Below are 27,842 nucleotides of genomic sequence, written 5' to 3' on the forward strand. Positions count from 1 at the left end.
GACGGTCATGTGTCGTGTGATGCAGTGAATACAAGGAGATCGTCGTCTAGTCTTCAGAGGGTTAAATTTCACTTTGAGGGGGAGTTACCGAATCTGCAGTAACATCAGAGCATTCCTCAGAGCTGCCAACATCCAGGGAATAAGACCTTCACCGTCAACATCTCAGACCCATATCCCGGGAATATACCTTCTGCACTACCGGACGCGCGTTTTCTCTGCCGGTTCGGAGTATACGAGCTCCAGGATCCGCTCAGTGTCTTAACGTAGGTGTGTATAACGTTTTCCTAAATTAATGTAGTAGCCTACTGTGTTAGAAAACCTGACGTTTTCCGCCAGCTATTGAAACGGATCTCGTGCTTTAAACAAACGAATGAACGGGAGGGAAAAGAATTCGGGGTTTTATTTAATTTTTTAATAATAGCGGTCTGTTTCCATTCACTGCAGCAGGAGCTCTGTTACTGTCTAAAGTCCTCATATTGTCTTTTGCAATGCCGTCTTGGATGCTTTTTACAGATTTTCCACGGAAATACTGAAAACATTATCACAGTAACGCGTGTTAATGCTTTCTCACAGACCAGACAAATGTGGCATTACAACGTGCCTAAAAGAAGTGTTGCATGTTTAATTTCATGTCGTTGATACATTCTTGAATCTTCAGGCATTTACAGGTCTTAGGAAATTGAGGAATATTAATATCTGTATGAAATCTATCCCACGTCTATTTCTTTTTGCAGATAGGACCTGTTGATTTTTAATGATTCTCTTTAAAATCCAGTGAAAACCTCTTATGGTAGGCTAGTTTGGTATTTTCTCATTCGAGGTGCATCATGAGCACTTCTCAGCAGAATCACAGGAGGCCCAAGGATGATAATGTCCTCATATAGGCTACTATGTTATGACTTTAAATAATGCTGTGCTGTTTTAAGCGGCACACAAGCTTAGGTGACTCTGTTTACTTATGGTTCCAGGTATGATCTCAGTTCCAGGGAATGTATATCATTAAGTCCTGGTAGATCTTAATGACAGTGCACGACTTGGAAAAGCTAAGCCTTTAAACATGAGAACTGCCAGGGTGGCGTTAGAGTAAGAGTGATGAGAGGACAAGAGAAATCTCAGTCACTTTCTGTAAGCTGTACAGTTTCTTCCTTTCCCTGTATGGCATTTTCATCCTCTTTTGCATCACCATCCCCCATAATACTTTAAGAGGAGGAAATGCCACAGTAAATACATTCCTGTTCTTCTCACAAAACTGGAAATGTCGAGGGAACATGTAACTTTTATAGTGAGCTCAATTTAATGTCGTCAGAGAATAAAAACCTATTTGAAACAATGAAGGAAAACATCATTATTCCTCACATTGGATATGGACAGATGCTTTCAATCTTATTGAAAACAGCAAATGTGCTTTTACTTAAGTATGTGTAAATGACTTTACCAAGGACGAGTAGCCAACTCTTTTAACAATTTAAAATGTGAATTACCATTTAAAAATGATGCTGGTATGACTCACGTCAAGACATTCTTCTTTCTCCTGTTGGTACAATGTGTTCTGTTGAATTGGAACCAGATGTTGGCACTCAACGTAGTTTCTCTTCTGTCCCTCATTCTGAACCCTTTGAATGCTATCCAGCACCTTTCCCCTCTTCCCTCTCTCTTCATAAAAAGACCAACATATTTCAGTGGAGAAAGTAGTCCCAAAAAGAAAGAAACAAAGGCAACTTTCCATCACTTTGGACTTCAATAAGACTCTTCTCCACTAACTCTACTGTCTTTTCCTGCCTCTGTGACATTTTATTAGACAAAAGGGACTGCTATTGTATTTCATTGTGGACATATATAGGTCAGCAGAGAAGTCATGGCAGCTCTTTTATGTTTAGAGTGGTATTTTACTGTGGTGGCCACATGCTGAGGTAAGTGACCTTTGCCCCAAGTGTTTGTTTGTACTGCACTTTCTCCCTCCAAAAAAAAAAAATAAATTTTAATAAAGGATTTTTCCTTTATACTTGTAAAGAAAGAAAAATTGGTTTAGGGCCAGATGTGGAAGCCTTTGCTTTCAACATTATCTGCTGAGATAACACTTGATCTCCACACACTTAAAGGGATAGTCCACCCAAAATAAAAAAAATGTGCATATATTACATATATTAAATAGATGCACCGATCAACCAGCCAGGCACCAGAATCAGACGATTTTCTGTATGATCTATATACAGAAGTTACAGCCTCCAAATATATTATATATTTGATATTAAAATATATTTTTTTGTGTTCCACAGAAGAAAGTCATACAGGTTTGGAACATGACAGATTGTAAGTTTTTTGTGTGAACTATCTCTTTAAATGTGTGGCGGTCACATTTTATCCTCTCAGATAATGCAGGAATCAAATGCTTCCTTATCTGGCTATAAACCCATCTTTCGGCTTATCAGAAGGGGCTTTGACCCATGACAGGACAAACTCTCCTTGTCCTTCTTGTTCAGGACAGAAACTTTGGAAATAATTAGGACATTTTGCTGCGTTTTTGCCTTTACTGAAGCGTTCCATTTAGCCTTTTATACAAAATGCTATTTACAGTATAGTTTCACAAACGACAGACTTAAATCCTCTGTAAGTACATTGAGTCCAAGGTTTGTGTATAAGACACATGCATTTACAGTATTCTGTTCATTTCGTATCTCTTGAGCAATCCTGTGGCTTACTGTACTGTTTGTCTTCATTTCATTAAACAGCTTTTCAGTGAATTATTGTGTGAAAAGAGGATTTTCCTTTGCTTGGTGTTCCATAAAGAGTTTGTTTTGTCACTAGATGACCCAAGTTATGGTGTTATGGGCTAGGCAGTGTTTGTACACCAGACATTTTAATGATTCTTTTGTAGCAGGTCTGGAACACCTGAACGACCACACAAGCAGAGAGCTAAAATGATGGGTTACTGTGCTTTTTAAATGTTTTTACTTTTAAAAACCTCTACTTATCATGGGACCTCATGCTGAGAAGATTAATTGTATAATGATTTCCTGTGAGAAAGCCTACATGACATATTCAACCTTCATTTTGAGAAATCAACATCCAGGGTCTGCCTTAGTAGTACGGTTACACTTTGAGGAGCGTAGAGGTTTAATGAGGAGCAGTCTGACTAGATGTCTATGAATATCATGCTATAACACTTTAGCAGTGGGTTTGGTCTCCTTCTGCTGTGCTATTTGAAGCACAAGTTAAAGTATCTAGCCTGTAGTCCAATAACATTATACTATTCTAGTACTCAACTGGAATTTGGTACAGTTGCACTAATTTATTGCTTTCAAGTTTGGATTAATATTCTGATGTATACGTATAAATTGATAAATGTAAATGTAGCTGAATTTTTTATGTTAATAGACTTTTATACTATATATATTTTATACTGTATGTGAAATAGATTGGTTTACATTCACAGAGGCTGCATTTATTTGCAAAAATGCAGTAAAAACAGTAATATTATGAAATACAATTTAATCCTGTGATGCAGTTTTCAGCAGCCATTACTCCAGTCTTCAAAGTCACACGATCCTTTAAAAATAATTCTAATATGTTGATTTGCTGCTCAAGAAACATTTATTATTAGCAGTGCTGAAAACGGTTGTGCTGCTTTGAATTCTCTATGTAATTGATTCGTGAATTGTGAATTGTAATTGTTAAACATTTCTTCGGTGCCTTGTGCCTTGCCCTCATTTTGTTTGATTATGTGTCTTGGATGATGGATAGTGTGTTTGCTGTGCAAAGCCAGCCTGCGAGTGCAGCGCTATGAAAAGTGTTGCCCATACCTGTGAAGGGTTGCCATAGCAACCCTCACAATCCAATATGACCATAAGGGTCATAGAATAATTGGCCAGCCACATGTTACATTTGAATTGCAAAATGTTACAAGAATCAATATCATTATCACCTCAGCCTCCAGCTTCTTCTCTGATCTCCATTCTCAAACAGTTCATTAGCCTCAGCCAGTAACTGAAGGAGTCTTAAACGCGGAGGTGTTCTGAGGCCATTAAATACATTGATCGGTCCTGCATGTGGCATGAGTACAGTCAGGTCTTTGTTCCTGGTATACTGTGTGTTCCGTCTAGTATCCAGTGTCTGATTGCCAACTGACAATACACCCCTGGAGATTTTGTCTGTCCAGTGTGTTTACCTCAGAGCTCTGAGATTCTTGGCATTGAGCTAGGGAGGATGTGTCTTGGCTTTCCTTTTTTTTTCATGTGGATATTTACACATACTCCATAGCTTATGTTAAGAGACAGCCTTGGGGCCAGTGACAGGGAAGAGGAAAGATGGTGTTTATATACCCATTCTTAGTTCTCCGGCTCCGGCTCCAGTGCTGAAGACCTGCTGAGATGCCAGTGAGGAGAAAATGGACACTAAGAGGTCTTCTCAGGCCAGCGAGAATATGCAAATATTGATGTTTTTATTTCACTGTGACCAGGAAGTACTAAAGTCATGTGAGGAAGAGTGCTAAAAATATTTTAAAGATACAAGAGCCCATATACAACAACGTATGCCTCATATGGCGACCATATGGATGGATGGAATATAGAGTTCACTAAGTTTCATTGGCCAGCAGAAGAGCATGAATTGTCTGTTTAGACAAAACGGTCCAATTCTTTTGACGAATTTAGACCACAGTTTATGAAGTGGTAATGGATAATGTTTTTGTAATTAAATGTCACATTTATTTTTCCGATGTAACACATTGAGGTTTTGTGTACAAAGCAAAACACTGCACTAGGCATAGTGTGAGGTCTGTCTATAGGGATACACTAATTCCTGCAAATGTTTACATTTTTCTCTTATGTTTCCTGTATACTGTGTTTCTGTACATTGGACAAGCTTCAGAAATGAGCAGAAACTATAAACAATGACAACTTTTACTTTTTAAAGCTTTTTGCACTGTTTGGTTTGTTAAAGCGTGTTGAGTGAAATGGATGTGTTTTATTATTAATGTTATTAATTATAATTATTACAACAAAATGCACTTGTAAATGACTATACTCTTAGTGTAAGTAATATACACTGACCAAAAGCTTGTGGTCAGTAAAACCGTTAAGTTTGGGGTGTTGTTTAAGAAATAAATAGTTTTATTAAGCAAGAAATCAAGATTTTCACAATGTTACAAAGTTCTTTTGACTTTCTGTTCATTAAAGAATCCTGCAAAAATGTGTTTTCCAAAAAAAAAATATGAAGCATAAAAATGCACAACTGCACCTTGTCAGTATCTCCCAACTGTGTCAGTTTCTGTTACTTCTCACCTTTGAACACCTGAATGAATTCAGTACTGAATGGCTTAGAAATCCTTCCAGGAATTTAGTGCTCATAAATTGATAATGCTGAGATAATGACATTTTAAAGATATCTTTGTACAACTAAATGACCTAAACGTGTATGGACGTAAATGTGGATGTAAAAGCGTATGAGCTAGTGCAGATATTCTCGCAGTCTGGTATCTGAATTGTTATTTAGGTGTGCCTGCTTACAGTGTTAGTGTGCTAGATATAAACGCAGTATTTTTTTCTCTCGTCTGTTGTTGCAGACTTAATAGGATCAGGGTGTCAGCTAGAGACCAAGACTTTATTCCTGTATAGGACATCGTAATAGCTCACCAGCATGACACATTCTTCCTTTTTGCCAGGAATAAGGGAAGGACAATGCATTTGTGGATGTTTTGTGCCATGGTTACTCTGTCTACCATGAGTTGCCAACAGCTGTCATTCAGGGGAAGGGCAGCTGATACTCTTTACTCTTATAATAGAATCTGCTCACTAGTTATAGATGACCAGCAGAAGTCTGGGGTCACATGAGGGTCGCCAGTGTGAGAGGTGAAACTGATTATGGGTTAGGAACTATTTATGTCTGTTGAGACACAAAAGCATACCATTTTGAGTTGGACTAGATAACAACTTTGATTACAGGGAAAAGAATGTAGCCTAGTTTAGAAACTGTGAATTTATATGGGACTTTGATTCATAAATGACAGCTTCTATACTCTAAAAAAATGCTGGGTTAAATACAATCCAGCACTGGGTAAAATATGGATGAACCCAGCAGTTGGGTTAAAATTTAACCCAACTGTTGGTTGAAAACAACCCAGCATGTGTTCTGTCCAGTATTTCCCAAGCACTGGGCTGTATTTAATCCAGCATTTTGTAGAGTGTACAAAGTGATATTTTAGTATTTTTTATATTTATTAAGTAAACCGTTATTTTCATATTTTTCAGTTTTTCATTTTAGTGTGCTTAATTTTGTCATGTGCTTTTGTAATTTTTTCCCCCAGTATTACAATTAATGTTTAATTATTTTTATTTTTTTTAGTTCAGTAACTTCAGTTTTAGTTTAATATTTAGTAATGGACTTAATTTTGTCATGTGCTTTTGTAATTTTTTCCCCCAGTATTACAATTAATGTTTAATTATTTTTCATTTTTTTAGTTCAGTAACTTCAGTTTTAGTTTAATATTTAGTAATGGACTTAATTTTGTCATGTGCTTTCATAAATATGTGTAATTTTTAGAGCTTTATGTAGTGCTTAAGTTTATTTCAGGTATTTGCCAAGGCAACATTTCTAATTTTCCTTTAGTTTAAATTTTCTTTTTTATATATTTTATTTTTTCAGCTTTCAAAATAGTTTGTTTTAATAGGTGGAGACGGTTAAGAAGTTTATTATGATTAATCTGTTATTAACATTCTGAGTTGTTTTTAATTACACAACATTATTGCAACATTGTGTTGAATGTTCTACAGGAAGGATATTTCAAGGAAAAGTGTCGGGGCCTGTTAAATGTGTGTATATTTATAGGCAGCTTGAGTCAGTGGATGGATGAGGGTAAAAACATCCCAAATATTTTTTGAGTGGCTTGGAATTTTTTTTTTTTTTTTATCGAAAACAAATGTTCAAAAATAGCTAGTCTGTGGTATGAAGGTGGAGAATGAATAGATCCCAGATGGAAGGGAAGCTCTGACTTCCTGTCTTTGGGTGCAGGGCAGGATAATTACAGTGCAGAGACAGTGGGAGATAGAGGATAAGGGTACTGTTGTCCTGTAATGGATATGCCAAGCAAGGACAGGTTAGAGAATACAAAAATGTCTCTGTGACCTATCACCTCAGATAAGTCTCGAGGAGAGCCAGTTATCTGTATTAACTCAAAACATGAATGTCACGTGGTGCGTTAAAGGCAGCGAGCAGAGAATAATTATGGCTGAACAATGCAGTCACCACAGCAAAATGCTCTAGAGTCCAGGATGTTTATTCAGCTTCTGTTAAAGCACAGCTACTTTGATTTATAGTATTCCCTGTGTATTTATCCAGTCTGTGGGAATGAAACCAGAGCTGGTTAGCGCATTATTGGATAGTGTTGTATGAGTTAGCACATTACCTAACCGGTATGAGTTCAGAGAGCAAGTGATCAACACACGCTAAACAAAATTCACCATCATCAGTTATTGTGTTGTCATGCTATAATGCTTGTCTCAGCACTCCAGGCTGCGACTAACATGAATGGGAAAATGTATGCGTATTCATATGCATATCGTCAGATCATTAGAGTGCATGCCAGTGTTTCCTGAATACAACAATAAACACGGCGCAAGCTGTAATGCAAACAAATGACTCTTATGAACTGGTACTTTTTAATGAGTAATATAATATAATAAAATGTATTTTTAATGAGAAATAATTCTATTTACTGACTGATTATTCATACGACAACATGTAAGTAAAGATACATGTTCACAACAGAGTTTATGCATTTTGTAATAAATTAATTTAAACAATTAAATATTTTACAAAATGTAGCCTATTGATTATTGTTTGCTGAATGTGATCCAAATGTAAAGTTGAATTGGCAAACTCTGTTGGGTTGACATATTGGAAACATAATAAACACACAAACAAGCAAAAACAATCTTACAAAACAGAGTGATGTTTATAAGTTATGATACAAATGTAATCAGGATCACCATATGAATCACAGCATCGATGAATTTATACTTAAAACAACAACATTAAACTAGTCTATATAATTTAAATCATTGAAATTTGACAGCTGAAAAAGTAACCTGGCTCCTAAATGTTTCATCCCTGTAGCAAATAGTTACTAAGCAACTAAGGACTTTTAAAAGCTACTAAATCTTTTCCCTGTTTTGATTTCTCTCTCTTTCTTTCCCTATTCAGTGCGGGCACAGCTGAGCATGGTCCACTGCTGAGTTAAGCTGTGGTGCACACACTGCAGAGAGGAGAGCAAGAGTGCTTCAACTGTTCCTGTCTTCACACTTGTTTTGCAGAAGGCTGGCCTCCAAACATGTCTACAGAAGTGGAATCCAGCACTCCCCCGGTCGAGCAGGCACCTTTCAAGACACCCTCCAAAAAAGAAAAGAAAAAGGGTATGTGACAGGGCAGGGGTCTTCACTTGGCACATCTCAGTATCTTGCTTTGTTAGTATACAGGCCAGACCTTGGGTTCAAACGGTTCAAATGCAAATGGTTCAAATACTTTTACATCATTTTTTTTCTCAAGCACAGCTTTGCCAATCATTGTTTAAAAGGCTGCAATTTTTTTTTCTTTATTGGTGAGTGAAACTTCCCCATTATAAGATGATACGTAATGTATTGTTATAAGAAAGTACAAAAACTTAGTAGATGTCTTTGCTGACCTACTTGTGTCTACTAGCACATCATTAGTGGTATATTGAGTGTCCCGCTGAGGTTTACTGTGTGTCTCTTGCTGTGTGCAAGTGTGTGAGCTAGTGTTCACGTCCCCAGAGCACCTACAAAAATCATGCTTGATCCACAACAAACATGTAATGAACCTATTCTGTGGTAAAACTAAGCCCTCATAAGAGTTTTGAAACCTGAAAATACTTCTATTGTACTTGGCACCTCCGTAAATGAAAAGGCAGCTTGTTTGGAGATTTGATCTGAGAATTTACATGAAGTTAAGAGCTGGTTAAGAAAACCATTTGGAGATTACATCCATGATTTATGGTTCAGTCTGGAATCCAAAGGATTTGCCATTTTGTTCTCTGGCTGTACAGTTGGAAACAGATAAAAATGATTTAATAGTTATGTATTAACCTAAATTCATCAGTTTGTTGAAAAACGTTAGCTTTCTTTGGATGGTTTCATTTATCAATTTTTTGTTGTGGAATGTTAAGCATGGGTGGGCTTTTTATTAGTTTCACAGGAAATTGCTTTAAGCCATGTTAATATTTTAATATATTTTGATGTCCTCATCTCAGATGTGCAGGTTTAACTTATTTATCTATTTGAATATATTACCATTTCCCTTCTATAGAGCACAATTAGAAACATTGTGCTTGTTTGCAGCCTAATTGCAATGGTAAAAGCAAATTACAATATCTGGTTTTACAAAATTCAAGCACCATGTTTTCTGTATTCTCATAACTTTAGCATATTTTCAGCAAATTTTGGAGATTAGATCAGACATTCTCTATTTAAACCTAATCTGAATCACTTTTTTGGTACTTAAATGCAACGCTGACACAGTAGTAGCATGATGCTTATGCAATTATGTTTATGACCTAGTGATTACAGTTGACAAATGAAGGTCTTTATGGTACAATAAGGCACAAAGAGGACTATTTGAAGAGGACTATTGGAGTTCATCAGATTCCTTGACATGTCGTGTAGCGCAGCGCAAAGTTGGCGAACAGCCACCTGCAGAAACTTAAAATCCTCCGTCCAGAGCTCCAGGGGCCTCTTTGACCCAATATTTCTCTGGATTTATTTTTCTAAGCTGGAACCTGGTTCACAGTGGTATTGTTTGTCTTGCCTAGCTCATTCATACCAACAGAGAGCACTAGTGATGGATTCCATTACAGTCCTGTTGCTGTTTCCACAATACCTTCCAGCTGCAACTGCAAGACACTCTCCAACATGTCTATTTATGAGCCTTTTCCACAGGCATGAAAACAAGTAGAATGATTCCCACAGTCTCACGCTGAGGAGCCAGCAGTGATTTGGGTGATGAGGTGCATCTGGAGTTGAAGCAGGTCTTTCATAGTCATGTGTTTGACATAGAAACAAAAGTATAATGCTGCAACATCACGTTTGATCTTTCAACCCCATCGTTGTTGCAGTTCATGTATAGGCCTATTTTTCTTTCATATCTTTAACTTTTTTATGGATGGTTATGTTTTTGGCTTTTAAGTCAACTCTTAGATTTAGACTGGCACAAAAATGGCATAGCTTTCCTTCATGATCAGGCTCATTTGTGAGCAATAAGCCTTTTTTTCAGTATGTTTGCCATTTCTCTCCCTACTTCATCTCATGAGATCTTTATTTTCATTTGTTAGATTAATACATGAATAAATGACAGTTGACACTGAACATGAATAAATCAAGAAGTCAGATCTAAATAAAAATAGATCTAATGAAGGCCAAGTATCGTCCCAGTCATTTGTGATGCCTTTAAATCCATTATTATGTGTGTTTTTTGGTGTAATTGAGTGGCAGTTTCTCTTTGCAGATGATGAGGTTGTGGGATGTAAAAGCATCTGAAATACACAATTGAGTTTAGAGTTACATCCGTTTATTTATGTAAAAGCAAATATTTTTTATAAAAAATAGAGAGTATGTGAGCCCTTCACAATGTTAACAAGGTAAACGTGATATAAAGTCATGGGATAACTTTAATGTTTATTTGTGACTGGGTATGTTTATGCAGAAACCCAAGTAATAATTGGGTAAAAAAAAAAACAAATCTAACAATACGGATCATAAATTGACTATCTGTTACTTGCTTAGTAGAGAGAATTATCCTCAACTGAATAGAGCTGCTCACACATGCATGTTCTAAAAAAGGAAAAATACACAATTGTTAGGAAACCAGTTTGAAAGTTAAAATGCATTGCCATTTTAAGAAAGAAATCATTTACCTGTTCAGAGTGATCAGAAAATTTGCTCCAGAAAACAGTTACAGATTTGAAAAACAAAAAGGCAGGAATAAAGAACCTTAAAGACTCTACCGTGCGACTCCACCGGGCAGGGACACCGGCAAGGGATAGTAGTAGCTTTTTATTTAATTTTTTCATTGATATGTTTATTATTGAAATGTTGTTGTTATATGCATGTGTTAATTTGATTTAATTTCTTTATTTTCTTAAATATGTGGGTAGATAGTATTTATAGAGTTGTAACTTTTTAGTTTTAGTTACTTTTTCTTATTTGTAAGTCGCTTTGGACAAAAGCGTCTGCTAAATGACAAAAGTAAAGTAAAGTAAAGAGTGTAAAGTCTAACACAAGGAACCATTTCAGCTTTAAAGGTTTCTTCAGTATGATATGGTTCTAAATGGAACTGTTGCTACATGTAAAGAGCTCTTAAAGAACAATCTTTTTTTAGTGTCTATTTAAAGCAAGTTCATATTTACAGGTATTATATGTTCGCGTTGGTTGGGAGTTGTAGAGCAGAAACCTCAAGCCTGTAGAGTTCCTGCATGGGATGAATGTCAATGCTGTCCCTCAGCTTGGCCACAGAAGGCATGAGGTCTGGGCCTTCGCCAGGCTGTTCTCTCTCAGTCTCTTTTTGTTTCTCTGTGTCTGGCTTACTCCCTCTTTCTCCGCCCCTGCCATCTCAGCAGCGCCACTGGCCAAAAGGGGACATCGCTACATAGTCAGCTGAGCTCTGGATTTGAACTGAGACAAAGGGCAGACAAACAAAAAAAATGGCAAAAATTCCAGAGAATCAAAAGGCAAGCAGAGTTAGATGATAATGAAAGGACCCAATGAAGAGAAGAGGAGTTGCTTCCAAGGAAGAAGGACTGATATGAATTCTCAAACTAATAATGTGCAAATAGTGTGGCACATATTCAAAACAACACAATTTCAGGGCTAGAATGTGGCCAGACAGTTATATTAAAACATGTATTGGGAGGAACCCGATAAAACGCCATGATCAGCATATCAGCGGCTCTCTGACGCATTTTGTTCATTTTAATCAGCCTCCTTCAGATCTTTTTGCGCCATGGAGCAATCACACATATTTTGATGAGCGTCTGGCTAACTTTCTGACATTTCCAGCGATTGAATAACATTCAGACTGAGATTTGGTGCTGCTAGAGATAACTCTGTCTCTCAGACAGCTGACACCATCAGTTCCTTCCGAATGGTATCAATCAGTCCTAGTGACACCCGTTATTATGTTGCTGAATCGTTTCTCATTCCTCTAAGAATAGAGGATTTCAGAAATGATTCTGCACTGCACTATTCATTCCCATTTTAGATGCTTTTGTTTTGAATGACAGCTGCATTTGTGATGACGGCTGTAAACTGTAATCAGTTAATTACATGGAGCAGTATTTTAAAAAGGTTAAATGACAGGGGCTAGTCCTGCACTACAGAAAGGACACTTAATTAGTGGTTTCATGTATGAGTGAAGAACCTGCTTTTTTCTGCTCTTTTCAAAAGGATAAACCTATCCAAGACTTTTCCAGTCTTCGGTGGCACGTGATCCCTCACAAATCATTCTAATATGCTGATTTGGTGCTGAAAAAGAAAATTCTGTGCTGCTAAATATTTCTTTGGAAACCATGATACTGATTTCTGAATCCTGGATGATGAATAGAAAGTTCAAAAGAACAGCACTTATTGACACTTTTGATCAATTTAATGCATTCTTGCTAAATAAAAGTATTTTGAATGGTAATGTATATTTGCACAATTATTAAAATATATGCACATGTATTTTTCTTTTCTTAAAACATGAATGGAAAAATTTATTTAAAATTTATTAACAGCCCAAATATTTTTAAGCCTCTGTTTTTATGCGTTTAACAAAGCTAAATCAAAATATGTCCAGGTATCTTCTAGATTATTTGTATCTCTGGTTGGGAATTAACATAACTATATAAATATATATATTTTTTATTATTTAAATATCAGTTGTCTCAATCTCTCTACAAGTGTTTGAGGTCATTTATAACTCTTCTGTGTCACAGCAGTTGAACTATTTTAATAAGTTTTTTTAATTCTAACACACACTGTACTAATGATTAAATTCAATATTTTTAATTCTCACAGTACTGCATTTTATGTTTTAGATTATAATCCCTCTCTTTATCTTCTCTTCTCAGCTGCAGCGAGCCCAGAGAAAACAGATGAGTTCCTCCTTGCCAGGTTCAAAGGTAATGGAGTTCGCTACAAAGCCAAGTTGATTGGGGTTGATGATGTGCCTGAAGCAAGAGGAGACAAAATGAGCCAAGACTCGATGATGAAACTAAAGGTCAGTGAAAGGTCAAGCATGTTTACCTTTTAGTATACATCTTAATTGACTTCCATTAGCCTAAACTAATGGCAGAGACATAGGACAAGACGGATTTACTTGTATAAAACTTTCACACTGCATCTTGTTTTAAAGCTTTTATAGAAAATAGTGCTGTAATACCACCAGAGAGTAAACTGTGGAAAAGAAAGAAAAAAAACAATATTGTTAGATTTAAGAAGAAAGATGGATCAGAAGGAACCATTTCTCTGCAGAAAGAGAATAATTGAGTCAACAAGTTTTTCCGATATTTTTGATATAAATATTACTGTAATTCTTATGACCTTTGTAGTGTATTTCACTTTATACTGTAAGGTACTTTAAGAGACAGAAAAATCCCATTTTATTCCTACACAATTTATTTAATCGTCCAAATGGTTTGACAGACATTTTTTAGCAGGATACAGACTACATCCAGGATCAAGAAGTCAAAATATTGTTTCGTAATCATTGATTTGTCTTTTTATCTCTGTGATCACAGGGCAAGGCGGTGGCTGCTCGCTCTCAGGGCAAACACAAGCAGAGAGTCTGGGTGAACATCTCTCTCTCAGGAATCACTGTTACTGATGAGAAAACAGGGGTGCGTTTTTCTCACTCACTCTTCATTTATACTACTAGTATAAACTCTTCAACAGAAATATCATTTGATACCCAATACTCATACAGTATTCGTTGTTATTTTGTTTTGACTTCTCCAGGCAACAATACTGGAGCATGCAGTAAATAAGATCTCCTTCATCGCTCGGGATGTCACTGACAACAGAGCGTTTGGCTATGTGTGTGGTGCGGAAGGCCAGCACCAGTTCTTCGCCATTAAAACTGCACAGCAGGTCCAGTGAGATTTTATTGAGCAAAGCTCTTTCCTTCCTCTCACACGCATGCTTTAGGCACATACAGACAAACTTCTGTCTTTTTTTTGTAGCTCTGTTATAAAAAAAAGAACCCCCCCCCACACACACACACACACTTAAAAACATTCACCCATAAACCGGCAGGAAGCATGTCTTTTAACACACTGTTTGTGTTTTCACTCAGGCAGAGCCTCTTGTCATTGACCTGAAGGATCTTTTCCAGTTAATCTTCAATATGAAGAAAAAAGAAGTTGAGGGTTCAAAGAAGGTGCAGGACCTCTTGAAATTATTTTTTTAGATGATTCTAGGCTGTATGAGCTGCTGAGAAACATTTACAGTAGTATTTAACAATGCAACAAGTTTTATACTTTTTAATATTTTGAGGTCGGTAGGATTTTTTATAGAAATTACATTTTTTTTTTAGCAAGGATGCACCAAATTCAAATAATTAAAATAATATTATTAATTATTGAAACAAAATAAGAAATTTAATTTAAACACCAAATCAGCATATTAGAATGATTTCTGAAGAATCATGGCACTGCAGATTGAGGTAATAGCTGATGAACATTCAGTTTTACCATCACAGGAATAAATTATATTTTCAAATATATTAGCATAGGAACCTTACTTTAAATTGTAATAATAGCTCATATTATTACTGTTTTTACTGTATTTTGGTCAAATAAATGCTTTGCTAAGCATAAACGTCTTTCAGAAACATTAAAAAATCTTACCAACTTCAAACTTTTCAAAGGTAATGTGTACAGTATGTATATCATCACAAATTGAATTACTCAAACATTGCTATAGGATTTATGTAAATGTATAAGTCCTGTTATCTCAGCTATTATCTCAGACACAACATGAAGATTCTAGTGTGACTTTCAGTTCAGCTGTGCTTCAGTCTTGTTTTGTGACTTTTTCACCCTAAACAAACATTCTTCTGTATAGATACTGCTTTTATCATGTTTTGTCAGTTTTTATTTCTAACCTACTAATCAGATCTTGTTTTCTCTTTAGGATGAAAATAATAAAGTGATGGAAGTAAGTATTGAAACATTAAACGATTTAGCTGCCAAATGTTCATATCATACTGTATATTTTTGCCAGTGCAAATAGTATCTCAATTTCTGTCAATTTTACCTAAACAGAATGGCAGTGAAGGCTCACACAATGACAGAAAAGTAAGTATGATTTATTGTGGTATGGTTTACATATACCAAAAGGTTCTGATCCTTGCAAAACAACAGTGGACACATTTTGTTAGTGGTCTCCAACCTGAAGGCAGAGTTAGCAGTAGAGTTGTGTCGCTCTGGCCGAGTTCCTAAAGCCCCCTGCTGAGTTGTCTTCATGTTGTTGTTCACCATTTGCACACAGCACCTAAACTAGTCTCCTCAGGGGGTGAAAGCTAATGAAGTTAGCAGACAGGAAATAACTGAGACCCATCACATAGCAGCTCCAGCCATTCTCCCTCCACTCCTTTCACTCACAGTCTTTGGAAAAAAGCACAATTCTCCTCATTCTCTTCACTGCTCATTTCCTCCTATTCATCTGCCCACAGTATGAATAGCGCTTCTCTTAGGTGTTTTGGTTACTCTGACTCTGTCTTAATCTTGTTTTTCCTTTTTCAACTCTGTGCTGCAGGGCGTCGAACAGCTGGACTTGTTTGGAGACATGTCGACCCCACCTGACTTAAACTCTCCCTCGGTAAGACTGTTGGGCAAGAATGAGTCACACATACTCATGTATAAATATACACATTCAGACTGAATATGAGACTTTGTCACTCCAGTTTTGTTTATTAATGGTTTGTATTGACAGTAACACTCTGCTTTATTAACACAAAAAGATACACTGACATTATTAATGTTATTTCCATGGAAATCTCTTATATACCAGCTCATTTACCAGACCAATGCAACATTATCCAAATAAGACATTACGCTGTTTGAAAGAGACTTGTGGCATTCAGACAAGTCTCATATCCTGCTATAGTCCTTGTTTAGTCTTTGGTGCTTGATTGACCTCAAATGAAGAAAATGCCGTCATGGGGAGTAGAAGGCCTGCGTTTCAGGCCAACGAAAATAACAAGCATTAAAAACTCAACAAGGCTCAGTTGTTTGAAGACACAGCTCTTTAGAGAAGTTTAAAAGCTGTATGAGGCTGTTTTTTTCTTTTTTCAAAATTATGAATTCTTAGCCACTTGAAAGTGTTAAATAGGTTACATGTAAAATATATATATATATATATACTGTATATATGAGTTGCCACAAAAAGAACGAGTCTTCCTGTAGCCCGTCGTCTTCTGCTTAGCATTTACTTTCAAGGTGAACTTTTCATAACTGATGTTGATGCAGAGTCTTATTCTTTTAACTTCTAACACTGCAATCACTGTGAGAGAACAAGTTCAGGTAATGTGTGCATATACTGTCAAGTTTATTCTTTTTTTTTAAGTCATCCATTATTCAACCTGTGTTTTGTTGTCAAAAACATGGTATATTGGGGAAAAATATATAAGCAGGGTTGCCAACTTCATTAGAGGTGGATAAGGGACAAATGTCTTTTAGATTTCACTATTTACAATTAAAGAAAAAAAAGACAAATCTAGTATTAGCTGCCCTTTGTTCTTCCTTGATTCTTTGCTTACTGTCAAATGTAGAGTCTGTGTAGCATTTCCAGTATTAGGGCAATTCACAATGCTCGTGTTTCACATCCATCATTTGCGATTTGTTTTTCACTTTTTTTCATTGTTTTTTCACTTGTATGTAACCTACCATTCAAAAGTGTGGAGTCACATTTCTAATCTTACAAATGATTTCTATTTCAAATAAATTCTGTTTTTATCTTTATTCATCAAAGAATCCTGAAAAACTAAAACATATTCAAATAGTAAACAGTTATTTTCAATTATAGTAACGATTCACAATATTACTGTATTTTTAAATAAATGCAGCTTTTCTCTTTTTTTTTTTTTCAAATGGAAACATTTTGTTCTTAACTGTGTGGGTATAAGATGCTAAAATTCAGGACAGACTGCATCCTGTGTGGAAAATGGAATGCAATTGTTTTCCCTTAAAAACAGAACAATTCTGTATCATACAGGATGGTTGGCAGCCCTACACTTACGTCATGCATGCCCATCTTGTTAAAATCTGATTGCTTGAACATAGCATCTACCTAAAGTTTATTTTGCTTCATGCGTGACTTCATCTATATTATTGACATCAGCTTATTATTTATTCTTCACTCCTTAAATCTTCTTTCAGGAGTCTGAGGACATCCTGTTGATGGATTTGTCCACTGAGATAGGCGGCAATCAGAACTGCGTTAAAGGAAACCCCTTCACCTCATCTTCTGTCCCCAGAGCCCCATCCAGCCTCTCGCCTGAGAACCCCTTCTCTTCTCAAAGCAACTTCTTCCCCGCCCCTATCCATGACCCGTTCAGTGATGACCCATTTTCCAAAAGTGACGACCAATCAATCAGGGACGACTCTGCCACAGCCAACCACAGCCCTAATAACTTGTTTAATGGTGGACCTAAGAATGGTGACTCTGACTACTTAGGCCAGCAGTTTGACCAACTCTCCAACAGGACAATCATCCATGCTCTTAGTAATGGCCATTGGCCTTTAGATGGCAGAGCTGCGGAAGCCACTAGCTGGACTCAGAATACTGTCCCAGTTCAAGAGCAGAACGGACATGGGAAAGCGATGCCTTATCCGTTTGTGGGAGGTTCAGAGAAAATGCAGCCGGTGCAAAATGGAGTGAAACATGAGAATGGAGGCATAGAGCCACCTGTCAATCAGACCAAGGATTCGGTCATTATATGCCCTCCACCACTCAACATGAAAGCCGGGAGGGGCAGGAGGAGTGTAAAGGTGAGGTTGCATTGACACGGTTTTATTTCTTACTTTTTAATTTGATAAATCACATTCTGCTTCACATCTCAGTGCTTTATTTTTCTTTCTTTCATGTCTCTTGTGACTTTAAGCTCTCTAATCTATATCAAACACCACTTCATGATTGGTAATGTTGTTTGCCTCAATTTTTAATGCTTCAGTGAGTTGTGCTCATAAGGTAAGGATGGATTTGCTAATGTCTTTCCCATCACATTAGGCTACATGTGAATAGATAGATAGATAGATAGATAGATACATAGTAGGGATGTTGCGATATTATCAATATCATGGTATCGCGATAGCAAAGCTGTCTCGATATCATCGTGGTCACGTGACAGTATGAAACGATATGTATTTCGGGCAAAAAGTGTAAATTTTTTAAATATATTTAAACTACTTATTCTATTCTTCTTAATGAACTAAAAGTTGAATTTTTTAAACTAAGAATAATAACTTCTATAACAAATGTAGCTGTTTGAAGCATTTGTTTACTCTATATATTTTTTGTGAATTGCTTTATTGTATTTAAATTTTCTGTTCATTTTGATATAAGAAAAAGTTATTAAACCTGTTATACTGTATTATGGCAAGACATTTTGCAACTTATTTCAATATCGTGGTAATAATGTTTACCATGATAAAAGCTTAAGCAATTATCGCAGCATGGAAATTTGATACCAACACATAGAAAGTTAAAAAGAACAGCATTTTCTTTCAAACAAGCATCTTTTGTAACATTATAAATGTATTTACTGTTACTTACATTTGATCAATTTAATACCTCATTGCTAAACAAAAGTTTTCATTTAAAGTGGTCATGAACTGCCTCTGTTTTTTGATTTTGTACTGTTCTCCGAGGTCCACTTACATCAAAAAAAAAATTAAGTAATATGCAATTTTCTGTCCTGTTTTGACCCCCCTCATCAGAACGCTGTTTGAATAAGCGTGGCGGATTGTAGACTCTTTAGTAAATGCCCACTGCTATAATTAGGGCCTTTCGCACCACACAAACCTTTTCAAAGTACCCAAACTAATTGTGGAACTACCCACTTTTTGGCGTGTTCGCACCGCGGGAACTAGGAACGGTTTTAGTTCCAGGAACTCTGAAGTAGGAGCTAATTTAGTTCCTCCAAACAGAGTAGGGTCTAAAACAGTTCTAGGAACTATCCGTGACGTAAGTGTATGCTGATTGGCTAAACGCGTACGAAAACGCCCTCACCTGCCATGATTTAAAACACCATGTAAACATATACTGTGTAAACACTGTATCATACTCAGAGCATTTATAAACGGCATTTACCTGAGAACTTTGTCTACGGCGTTTTGTGCTTCTATTAGCCTCAATGAAATGTAGCACTGCAAATTGTCATTGGAAATTCTTTAGTCCTCCTTTCCGTTCTTTCAATTGCTTGACGTATACGTCGAAATTCCATGTCCATTATTGTGAAACCCGCGAGACACAACAAAAGCACAGCTCTGTTCACAGCATCCTCAATCCTCCTGTTGTAAACGTTGTTGTTCTTTGTTTGTTGTTGAACGCCGCGTACAAATGACGTCACTGTCAACCGGCTTTCGTCACTTCTTAGTACCCACTGTCAATGCAACCCTTTAAATGGTACTGGGAAATAGTTCACGCAAAATCGTCCCAGTACTTTCGTACTGTACTTTTAGTTCTGGAACTTAAGCAGTGCGAAAGGCCCTATTGACAGTTGTGAATGTTTTACAGCCTACATCCTTCATAGGTGGACGCAGCAGTGTTTTAGGTTAAAAATGCGTAAATACTCAGTACATATCAAACAATCTGTAATCAGAGACAAAGCTATAGTGATCATGTAAGTTACTCGCACTTGTGTGGTGCGACATTACTGTCGGATCTAATATAGTCGGCACAGCATCATCTTTAGGGTTTCAATCTTTCTGAAAATCCTGCGTCGAATTATGCCTTGTTCGTAAAGGAATCCACGGTAAAATTAAGTGAACAGAAGACTTCTAAGAGTTCTTACTGACATGGTCTGGAATAATTTATTTAAAAATAAAGTTCATCAAATAAACTTTATTGTTTGGTTTCTGTGTAGACCTGCATTTGCTGCTCTTGTCATTTACGCTTGTGAATCGGTGGGTGGGGATAAACAGGCAGTGATGTAGAAGCGGGTGTTGATCATCTTCTGCAGAAGCGGTGTTTAGCCACACTATTGCGTCATAAAGTGGCACATTCCTCAACCTGTCGCTTTGGCAGACTGGCTTCAATATAAGCTGTTTTTAGACTAACAAGAAAATGTTGAGTTCTGAAATTTACAGGATGTTTTATAGCACAATGACCTCTTATATATCAAAACATCAAGAGAATTTTGATTTCTCAGTTCATGACCCCTTTAATTTATTATTTTACATTACGATTTATTACCATATGCTTGTTTAATCCCTGTTTTGTTTTTTTTTACTTTTATATAACGAGTTTGGTTCGAAAATGGGCTGAATCCCTTTTATAATTATTTTTGTTTTCTCTTTTATAGTCCCCTTCCAATGAAAAACCAGGGACAGATCCATTTGTATCACCAAACCAATCAGAATCACCACCTCCTCAACCTGAGAACTGCCCTGTCAACTCTGTCAGTCTGTTCAGCGGGAGCCCTTCCTCCCCTGACACACTCACAGCTCTTGGTAAGAAGTTTGAGACAATAAATAAATATCTTGACATTTGTGAGCTTCGAAAAATGCTTTTTCAAAATGTCAGTGATTCTCATTTAAATGAAAGCTTGAGTCTAGAATGAGTGTTGTTCTGTTCATAAATTCCTGTAACAGCAGGGCACGGCACTAGCTAGGCCAAAGGTTCTCAGGAAATGCATGAACTGATAAAATGTTGAAAATGGCTCTTTGTGTCAAAAGGAATGCATGGTCCATTGGATGCTTGTCATAGGCGGAACACTGAATAAATTCAGCTTTTTAATATGTCATCTTTTTATCAACACTATATTTTCTTTAAAGAAGGGTTGTCTTTACAAGCTCCACCTGCAGTCTCCACTCCTCTGTGGAATCAGCCCCTCTCCTCCATCTTCCCCAGCACCACCAGTGTCTCTCAGCCCTTTAATCAAGCACCTGCCTTCTCCACTTCTCCTGCACCTGCCTGGGGAAACATTCCTGGAAGTTTTGGAACTTCAACCGCTACCCAACAGCTTCCTTCATGGAGCACCACCCCAGTCTCCAATGGATCCTGGACCCCTCATTCAACCCTGGGGAACCCCTTCCAGACCAGCATATTTCCACCCAGCCTTGTGCCCGACGGACAGCAGAGCTCCAGTCCTCCTCCACTGGTTCCACCTCGGGCAGTAGCCACCAAAGAAGCTCCAAAAGTGGACAGTAATGCTTTTGTTGACCTGGATCCTCTGGGAGAAAAGGAGAAGAGAGATATCAAGGACATGTTTAAGGATTTCCAGATGGCTAAGCCACCAAATGTGCCAGCAAGGAAAGGTGAGCAGATATGGATGTGTTTGTAATTAAAATCTCAGCTGTTTTAACAATTGCATGACAATGCCATGAAATTCATCTCTGCATCTGATGTCATTTTGAGTTGCTCATAACGTGCATTTGGGAATGCAGCATACACCAGCATCACTTTATTTCATATTTGCATAATTTTCAGAAATAAGTTTTCATAATTTCACCAGATTTGCAACGAGAAACATTTATAAACCTGTTCTCACCTAAACAGAGGTCTCCCTGCAGAAAAAGCTTGAGTGTTTAACACCAACCCTAGCTTAAATTATTTGAAAGTAAATAATTTAAGACATAAATATAAGTAATTTTAGCAAATATGATTGTGCAGTACTATTGCAACAGAAATATATACATTTCTGGCTTTATTTTTTTATAATCAGAGTTTAAAAATAATTTGTAAAAAGATGTAACTTATACTGGAAATAATAATGAAAAATTTGTTTACTTCCATGTCATGTGATCATTAACTATTTTTGTGTCATTTAGATAATATTATAGTTTTTTATTAATAGTTTGAATTTATTTTTAGATTTCTATTTTTGTTCTTTTTAATTTTATTTAAAGTTATAGTAATTTTGATAGTTTTTGTCATTTTTACTATTTTATTAAAGTCTGTATATATATATATATATATATATATATATATATATATATATATATATATATATATCAGTATATACATAAAGTCATGGCCAAAAATATTGGCACCCTTGGTAAATATCATCAAAGAAGGTGGTGAAAATTTATCTGCATTTAATCCTTGTTAATCCTTTTGATCTTTTATTTTAAAAATTCTCAAAAATCTAACCTTTCATTCGATAATAATAATTTTAAATGTGGGGAAATATCATTAGGAAATAAAACGTTTTCTCAAATACATGTTGGACACAATTATTGGCACCCCTAGAAATTCCTATGAGTAAAATATCTCTGAAGTATATTCCCATTCATATTTACAATTTTGAGCACTCCAGGAGGATTATGAACATGAATTTATCCAGCCATGGCTTCCTGTTTCACAGAAATATAAATAGGAGGGAAAACAAAGCCCAAATTCCCTTAATCATCCATCACAATGAGAAAAACCAAAGAATATATTTCTGATGTGTGGCAAAAGATAATTGAGCTTCTCAAATTAGTGAAGTGGCTAATTTGACCGGAATTCCATCAAATACCAACAGATAAAAAAAATCAATAAGTGACTGACTCTGTTAGAAATCTTATAATGGGCCATATTTGGATCTTCCAACCGTACAATAATCCAAACACAAACCTAAAAACAACACAAAAATGGGTCAAGGGGCACAAAACCAAGCTTCTGCTATGGCCATTCCAGTCCTCTGACCTGAAGCCTGTAGAAAATGAGTGACGTGAAATGAATAGAAGAAACACCGTCATGGAGCTGTGAATCTAAAGGGTCTGGAGAGATTCTGGATGAAGGAATGGTCTCTGATCTCGTCAGGTGTTCTCTAACCTCATCAGGAATTATAGGAGAAAATTTAGAGCTGTTAAACTGACAAATGGAGGTTTCAAAAAGTATTGAATAAAAGTGTGCCGTTAATTGTGGCCAATGTGTATTAAACAAAAACATTTATTTCATAATGATATTTACTCCCATTTTAAATTCTTATTCTCCAATGAAAGGTTAGATTTTGGTGAATTTTTTAAACAAAAGATCAAAAGGCTTCACAATGCAGATTAATTTTCACAGCCGCCTTTGATCATATTTAACAAGGGTGTGATATTTTTGGCCATGACTGTATATATATATATATATATATATATATATGTGTGTGTGTGTGTGTGTGTGTGTGTGTGTGTGTGTGTGTGTGTGTGTGTGTATATATATATATATATATATATATATATATATATATATCTATATCTATAACCCCCATTATTTTAGTACATCAGTTAAAACTAGCTGAAACAAAATAGGTTTAATAATAAGTTTATATTTAATTTCAGTTGAACCAAAGATTGGAGGCCAGAACCCATTCGACAACTCCGTTGGACAAAATCTGTTTGGCACATCTGTACCTGCATCTGTACGTATATGTGCATCCTTATAAGAAATTCTGAAACATTTTATCTAACAATAACATTATTTTAAGTTTTTCTGAGAGCCTCAAGAATATTTATATTTGTTCTTCTTCTTCGTTCTTCTTAAATATTTGTATATTTTTTTCCTTTGACCTTCCTTTACAGAGTGCTCCTCCCATAAAGACAGTGGGCTTAGATCCTTTCAGAGACCCATTTGGAAACCCATTTGCATGATAGCCGGACATCTTGACGACTCCATAGGGTCCAATTATGGATCAAACACAAATCACTGAACAAGAAATTATGCAAAAAAACAATTCCATCCCAGATGTTTCAGCTTTATAATGTTGTGGTTAAGCTAATGGATACACAACGACAACCGCTTTTCACAGAGCACCATTTTTATGTTGCTTTCCCACTAAAGTGCATCCTGTTCAAGAGCAGGTCTCTTAGCTCTGATGTCACAGCCAATGTCTGACAGCCAAATGAAGTCTGTGCAACCCTCCTCGTTTCATGAACCATGATCATGGACAGGCTAAAAATAATCTATCAAGTGCTGGTCTGCTGTTAAAACATGTTTATCCCTAATATCCCATGTTCATACAAACATGAATTTGAGTGCATTTTGTATCTAAATGACAACATGATGACAGTGGTTTTGTTTTCTGTACTAAAAGCACTCAAAAGCAATTTTGTCAATTTTTGCACCAGTAGACAAGTTATTGTTGCCTTGTTTGATCACTTTTTCTTCACTGCAGTATTATCTTGACATTATATGTTTACTTTTCCACATTTATCAAAAGCTTTAGGGCATGACTGGTCACTAATTTTGAGTAACATTTTTATGAACTGGCACACAAACTGAATAAGATGACAGATTTTTGAAATATCCAATTCAAGTTTGGACATTAAATGTGCAATCACAAACCGACATGATGGACAGCAGAGAGACAGTGTATATAATATCTGTAGAGATGCTCTGATATGATAACTGTGCAATCAACATCATACTGTACTGACCTGTTCAGTATAAAAGAGCAACTGACTGTAATCAACCTGTATTTGAATTGCATCACTTGCAAGATGTTATTTTCTTTGATGTGTATTCAGTGTTTTGTTATTTGTGAGGTGGTGAGCTTGCGACATTCACTAATATATACACTATGTACTGTCATCATGTCAAAAGTTCTCTGTTTTTGTTTTGACTTTGTATTGAATGAATAATCTAAATTGCTACTACTGGCATGTTGTCAGCGGTTCTGCAAATATAAACAGCTTCAAAAATAATATCTATCCATAGAATAGGAGGATGATACAATTTAAGCACATTGTTTTGCATGTAACATGATGATCCAGAATGCTTCAGGTAATACTTGATAAGAGCATATTGATGTGTCTGATTGATCAATGATATTTTACTACACTGCTCTTTATTTTTCCTTTTTGATAGGTGGGGATATAATAATTTTCCACCAAACAAATTATGTGGGAAAAACATGATATTGAAAGGTTTAAAAGTGTAACAGAAATGCATTCATCTCAGTGGATTAATGGATTAGCAAAAAAAAAAAAAGACAATGTGTGTACTATACTGTCTGTAGTGGATGCTGAAGCCTTGTCAAAATGAACTATGTGAATTGTATGTGTGTACATATATAAATATCTGCTCTGTTATGCACTATGCCATCTCTACCTTGGATGCTATAGAACTAAGGTGTTTAAAAAAAATGTAGTCGCTGCAATAAACTGGAATTTTAGTTAATGGAATAGATTCACAATTGTCCTATTTATCTTTTGCAAAGTTTGTATTCAAGTCTGTATAAGACAAGTTGGATCTACTTCACAATAAAGTGATGACTGGCTGAATGATTTGAGCCTCATATGTTAAGTTTTGTTAATACAGTGATTTATAATCTTTGAATGGGATCTGCAGATAACTGAATTCATTTTCTAAACTACTAGATGAAAAACAATGTGCTGAATGAAGTACACTTCAAACTTTTGAAGACTGGCTATGTTCAGAGTGGAATGCAGTAACACTTTATTTTGATGGTCGCTTTTGAACATTGTTGACAATGAGTATCGTTGCACCTATGTCAACTTACTCTCATCAGAGTATTAGTAGACTGTCTGATTAATATCTGCTAACAATTTTTTTTTTTTGAGATTGTGTCCCAACAGACATTCTACTGACTATCAGTAACTTTGCAAGTACATGTCAACTTATTGTAACCCTAACTCTACCAGTCTATTAATACTCTACTAACACTCTATTGAGAGCTTGTAGATATGTAGGTGCAATGTTACTTATGGTCAACAGAATGTGTTAAAGGGACCATCAAAATAAAATGTAACCTGGAATCCTAGCATACTACCCATGTAACTAGTACTCTACAAGTCAAGTAACTATTATCACTTAAAAATTAATTATATCTAAAGCAGCTAGTTTGTGGGAAAGAAAATGAAACGAAAGTTTGGAGTCCAAAAAGATGGTTAAAATTCGTGGTTAATATGACTGCTTGTTCATTCAGCAGCATACATACTTCAAAATAAGGGTAGTAAAAATAGTATGTTATTGGTGCTCCAATCAGCCATTTAAGACAATGCAGGAATGATTATCTCTTGAATTAATAAGTACATGCGGGTAAGCATTCTTTACAAATCTGAAGAAAAAAAAGTAAATCGTAATTTTAATTTCATTGAATTGCGTGTCAGCGACGTGCTTTAAGTCAGAGTGTTGCTCCACGTGTGTACTATCAGTCACAGCTGACTTTCTGAAACTGCTGGGTAATATAGTTTTTAGCGTGAGAAACGAGGCGAAGAGAGTAACGGTGGAACTACAAAGACCCACAATGCCGTTCGCGGACTGAGTAGCGATCTCGAGCGGCGTGGTGGTCAGACCGGCCGGTGCGCAGGGAACGTTGCGGTAGGGAGCCATGCAACCGGCTGAAACGGCATTTTATCGCTTTAAGTCGCGACAATCACATTGACAGGGTTACACGGTGATTTGAATTGAAGTAAGGCTTGTTGCTTTTCTGTTGTCATTACACATTTACCGCTATATCGCTCGTAATTCAGCATTTTGATTTCTGTCAGCAGTCAATGGGAAATCAGTGTGAAATCTGAGGCGTTTGTGTGTGCAATTTAAGATTGTATTTGTAACAATTCACAGATGTCCCTTTTATAGTTTTAATATCAACTAATTTACTGTTGGTGTTTTTAATTCACTCAGTGAGTAAAATGCACAAGACTACGGATTAGAATTACATGAATTGGGCAGTACTGTCCACAATATCATTCAAAACTTAGCATAGCAGCCACACGAGATATGGCCATCACAAGACTGATGAAATCCGCCATTCTTGACCACATGACACAATTGCAATCTATATCATATAAGGGTCAACTCTGTCACGTGACACCTTATCCTTATATAGACGTGTATGTATGACATGCAAGCTCATACATGACTTGATCTTACCACAGTTACTTCACGAGGATGCGAAGAGCAAGAATTAGCATTAAACCCAATGTCAGGCCAGGAGGTCGAAGTGTGGCACCCACAGCAGAGAACAAGAGCTCCCAAGGGTCCACAGCTGTTGATGACACCCAGCAAAAGCTGTCATCTTCCCCACAGTCTCAGCTGGAAGTCAAAGAGTCTGCTGTGGGGACAGGAGATGGAAATGTGCCCGGCTCTCCATCAGAGAAAGCATCACTGAACATGTAAGCTCACCTTGATAGCACCCACAGAATTTACTACATAATATTTTTTCTCCCTGGCACTATTTTTTTGGAAGACATTGGTTATAGAAATCAAGTATATTTGGGGCTGAATAGGAAAATGGCAATTGCCTCTCGTGTGGAAACGGTGTAGACATCAAATTGAAGATTGATTATTAAACATACACTACCATGCAAACGTGTGGAAATTAATACTTTTATTTATAATCTTGAAGGAATTTAATCATTTTATTTAGCAAAGATGTATTAAAATGATGTAAAGTGAGAGTAAAGACATATTACAAAAATCAAAGTTAAAATGAAGTTTGTTGAAATGTTAAATTACTAAAACCAGGCTGAAATAAAAATAAGTGAAAGCTAAAGAAAAACAGAAATGAATAAGAGCTTAAAATAAAATTCAAGTTGAAATATAACAATAAAATCTAATTGATACTTGGTTTCATCATAGTCCTTGACTTATGCGTCTTTCTTATCATAATCATTAGATTTATCTAATTTTGTTTTGTTTTAT

At 36.2% G+C, this 27,842-nt stretch overlaps 1 protein-coding gene across 3 annotated transcripts; it reads left to right on the plus strand.

The window, feature by feature from the left end:
* LOC306869260 (disabled homolog 2) lies at positions 1-25,452 on the plus strand. Of its 3 annotated transcripts, XM_079415946.1 has the most exons (14): positions 1-267; positions 8,197-8,405; positions 13,112-13,260; positions 13,781-13,879; positions 13,998-14,129; positions 14,335-14,418; positions 15,174-15,197; positions 15,305-15,337; positions 15,798-15,860; positions 17,420-18,031; positions 20,566-20,713; positions 21,038-21,520; positions 23,516-23,595; positions 23,756-25,452. In XM_079415946.1, exons 2-14 carry the CDS (start codon positions 8,324-8,326, stop codon positions 23,822-23,824), a joined length of 2,058 nt encoding a protein of 685 aa, XP_079272072.1. In that variant the 5' UTR covers positions 1-267; positions 8,197-8,323; the 3' UTR covers positions 23,825-25,452. The 3 variants fall into 3 exon arrangements, 2 of the variants coding, with proteins under 2 accessions (XP_079272072.1, XP_079272073.1); XM_079415947.1 differs by lacking the exon at positions 14,335-14,418 and having other exon boundaries at positions 56-267; XR_013784155.1 differs by lacking the exon at positions 1-267 and having other exon boundaries at positions 8,210-8,405; positions 21,114-21,520.
* Positions 25,453-27,842: the final 2,390 nt, after the last annotated feature.

Source organism: Barbus barbus, assembly GCF_936440315.1.
Source record: "Barbus barbus genome assembly, chromosome: 5".
Lineage (NCBI taxonomy): Eukaryota > Metazoa > Chordata > Actinopteri > Cypriniformes > Cyprinidae > Barbus > Barbus barbus.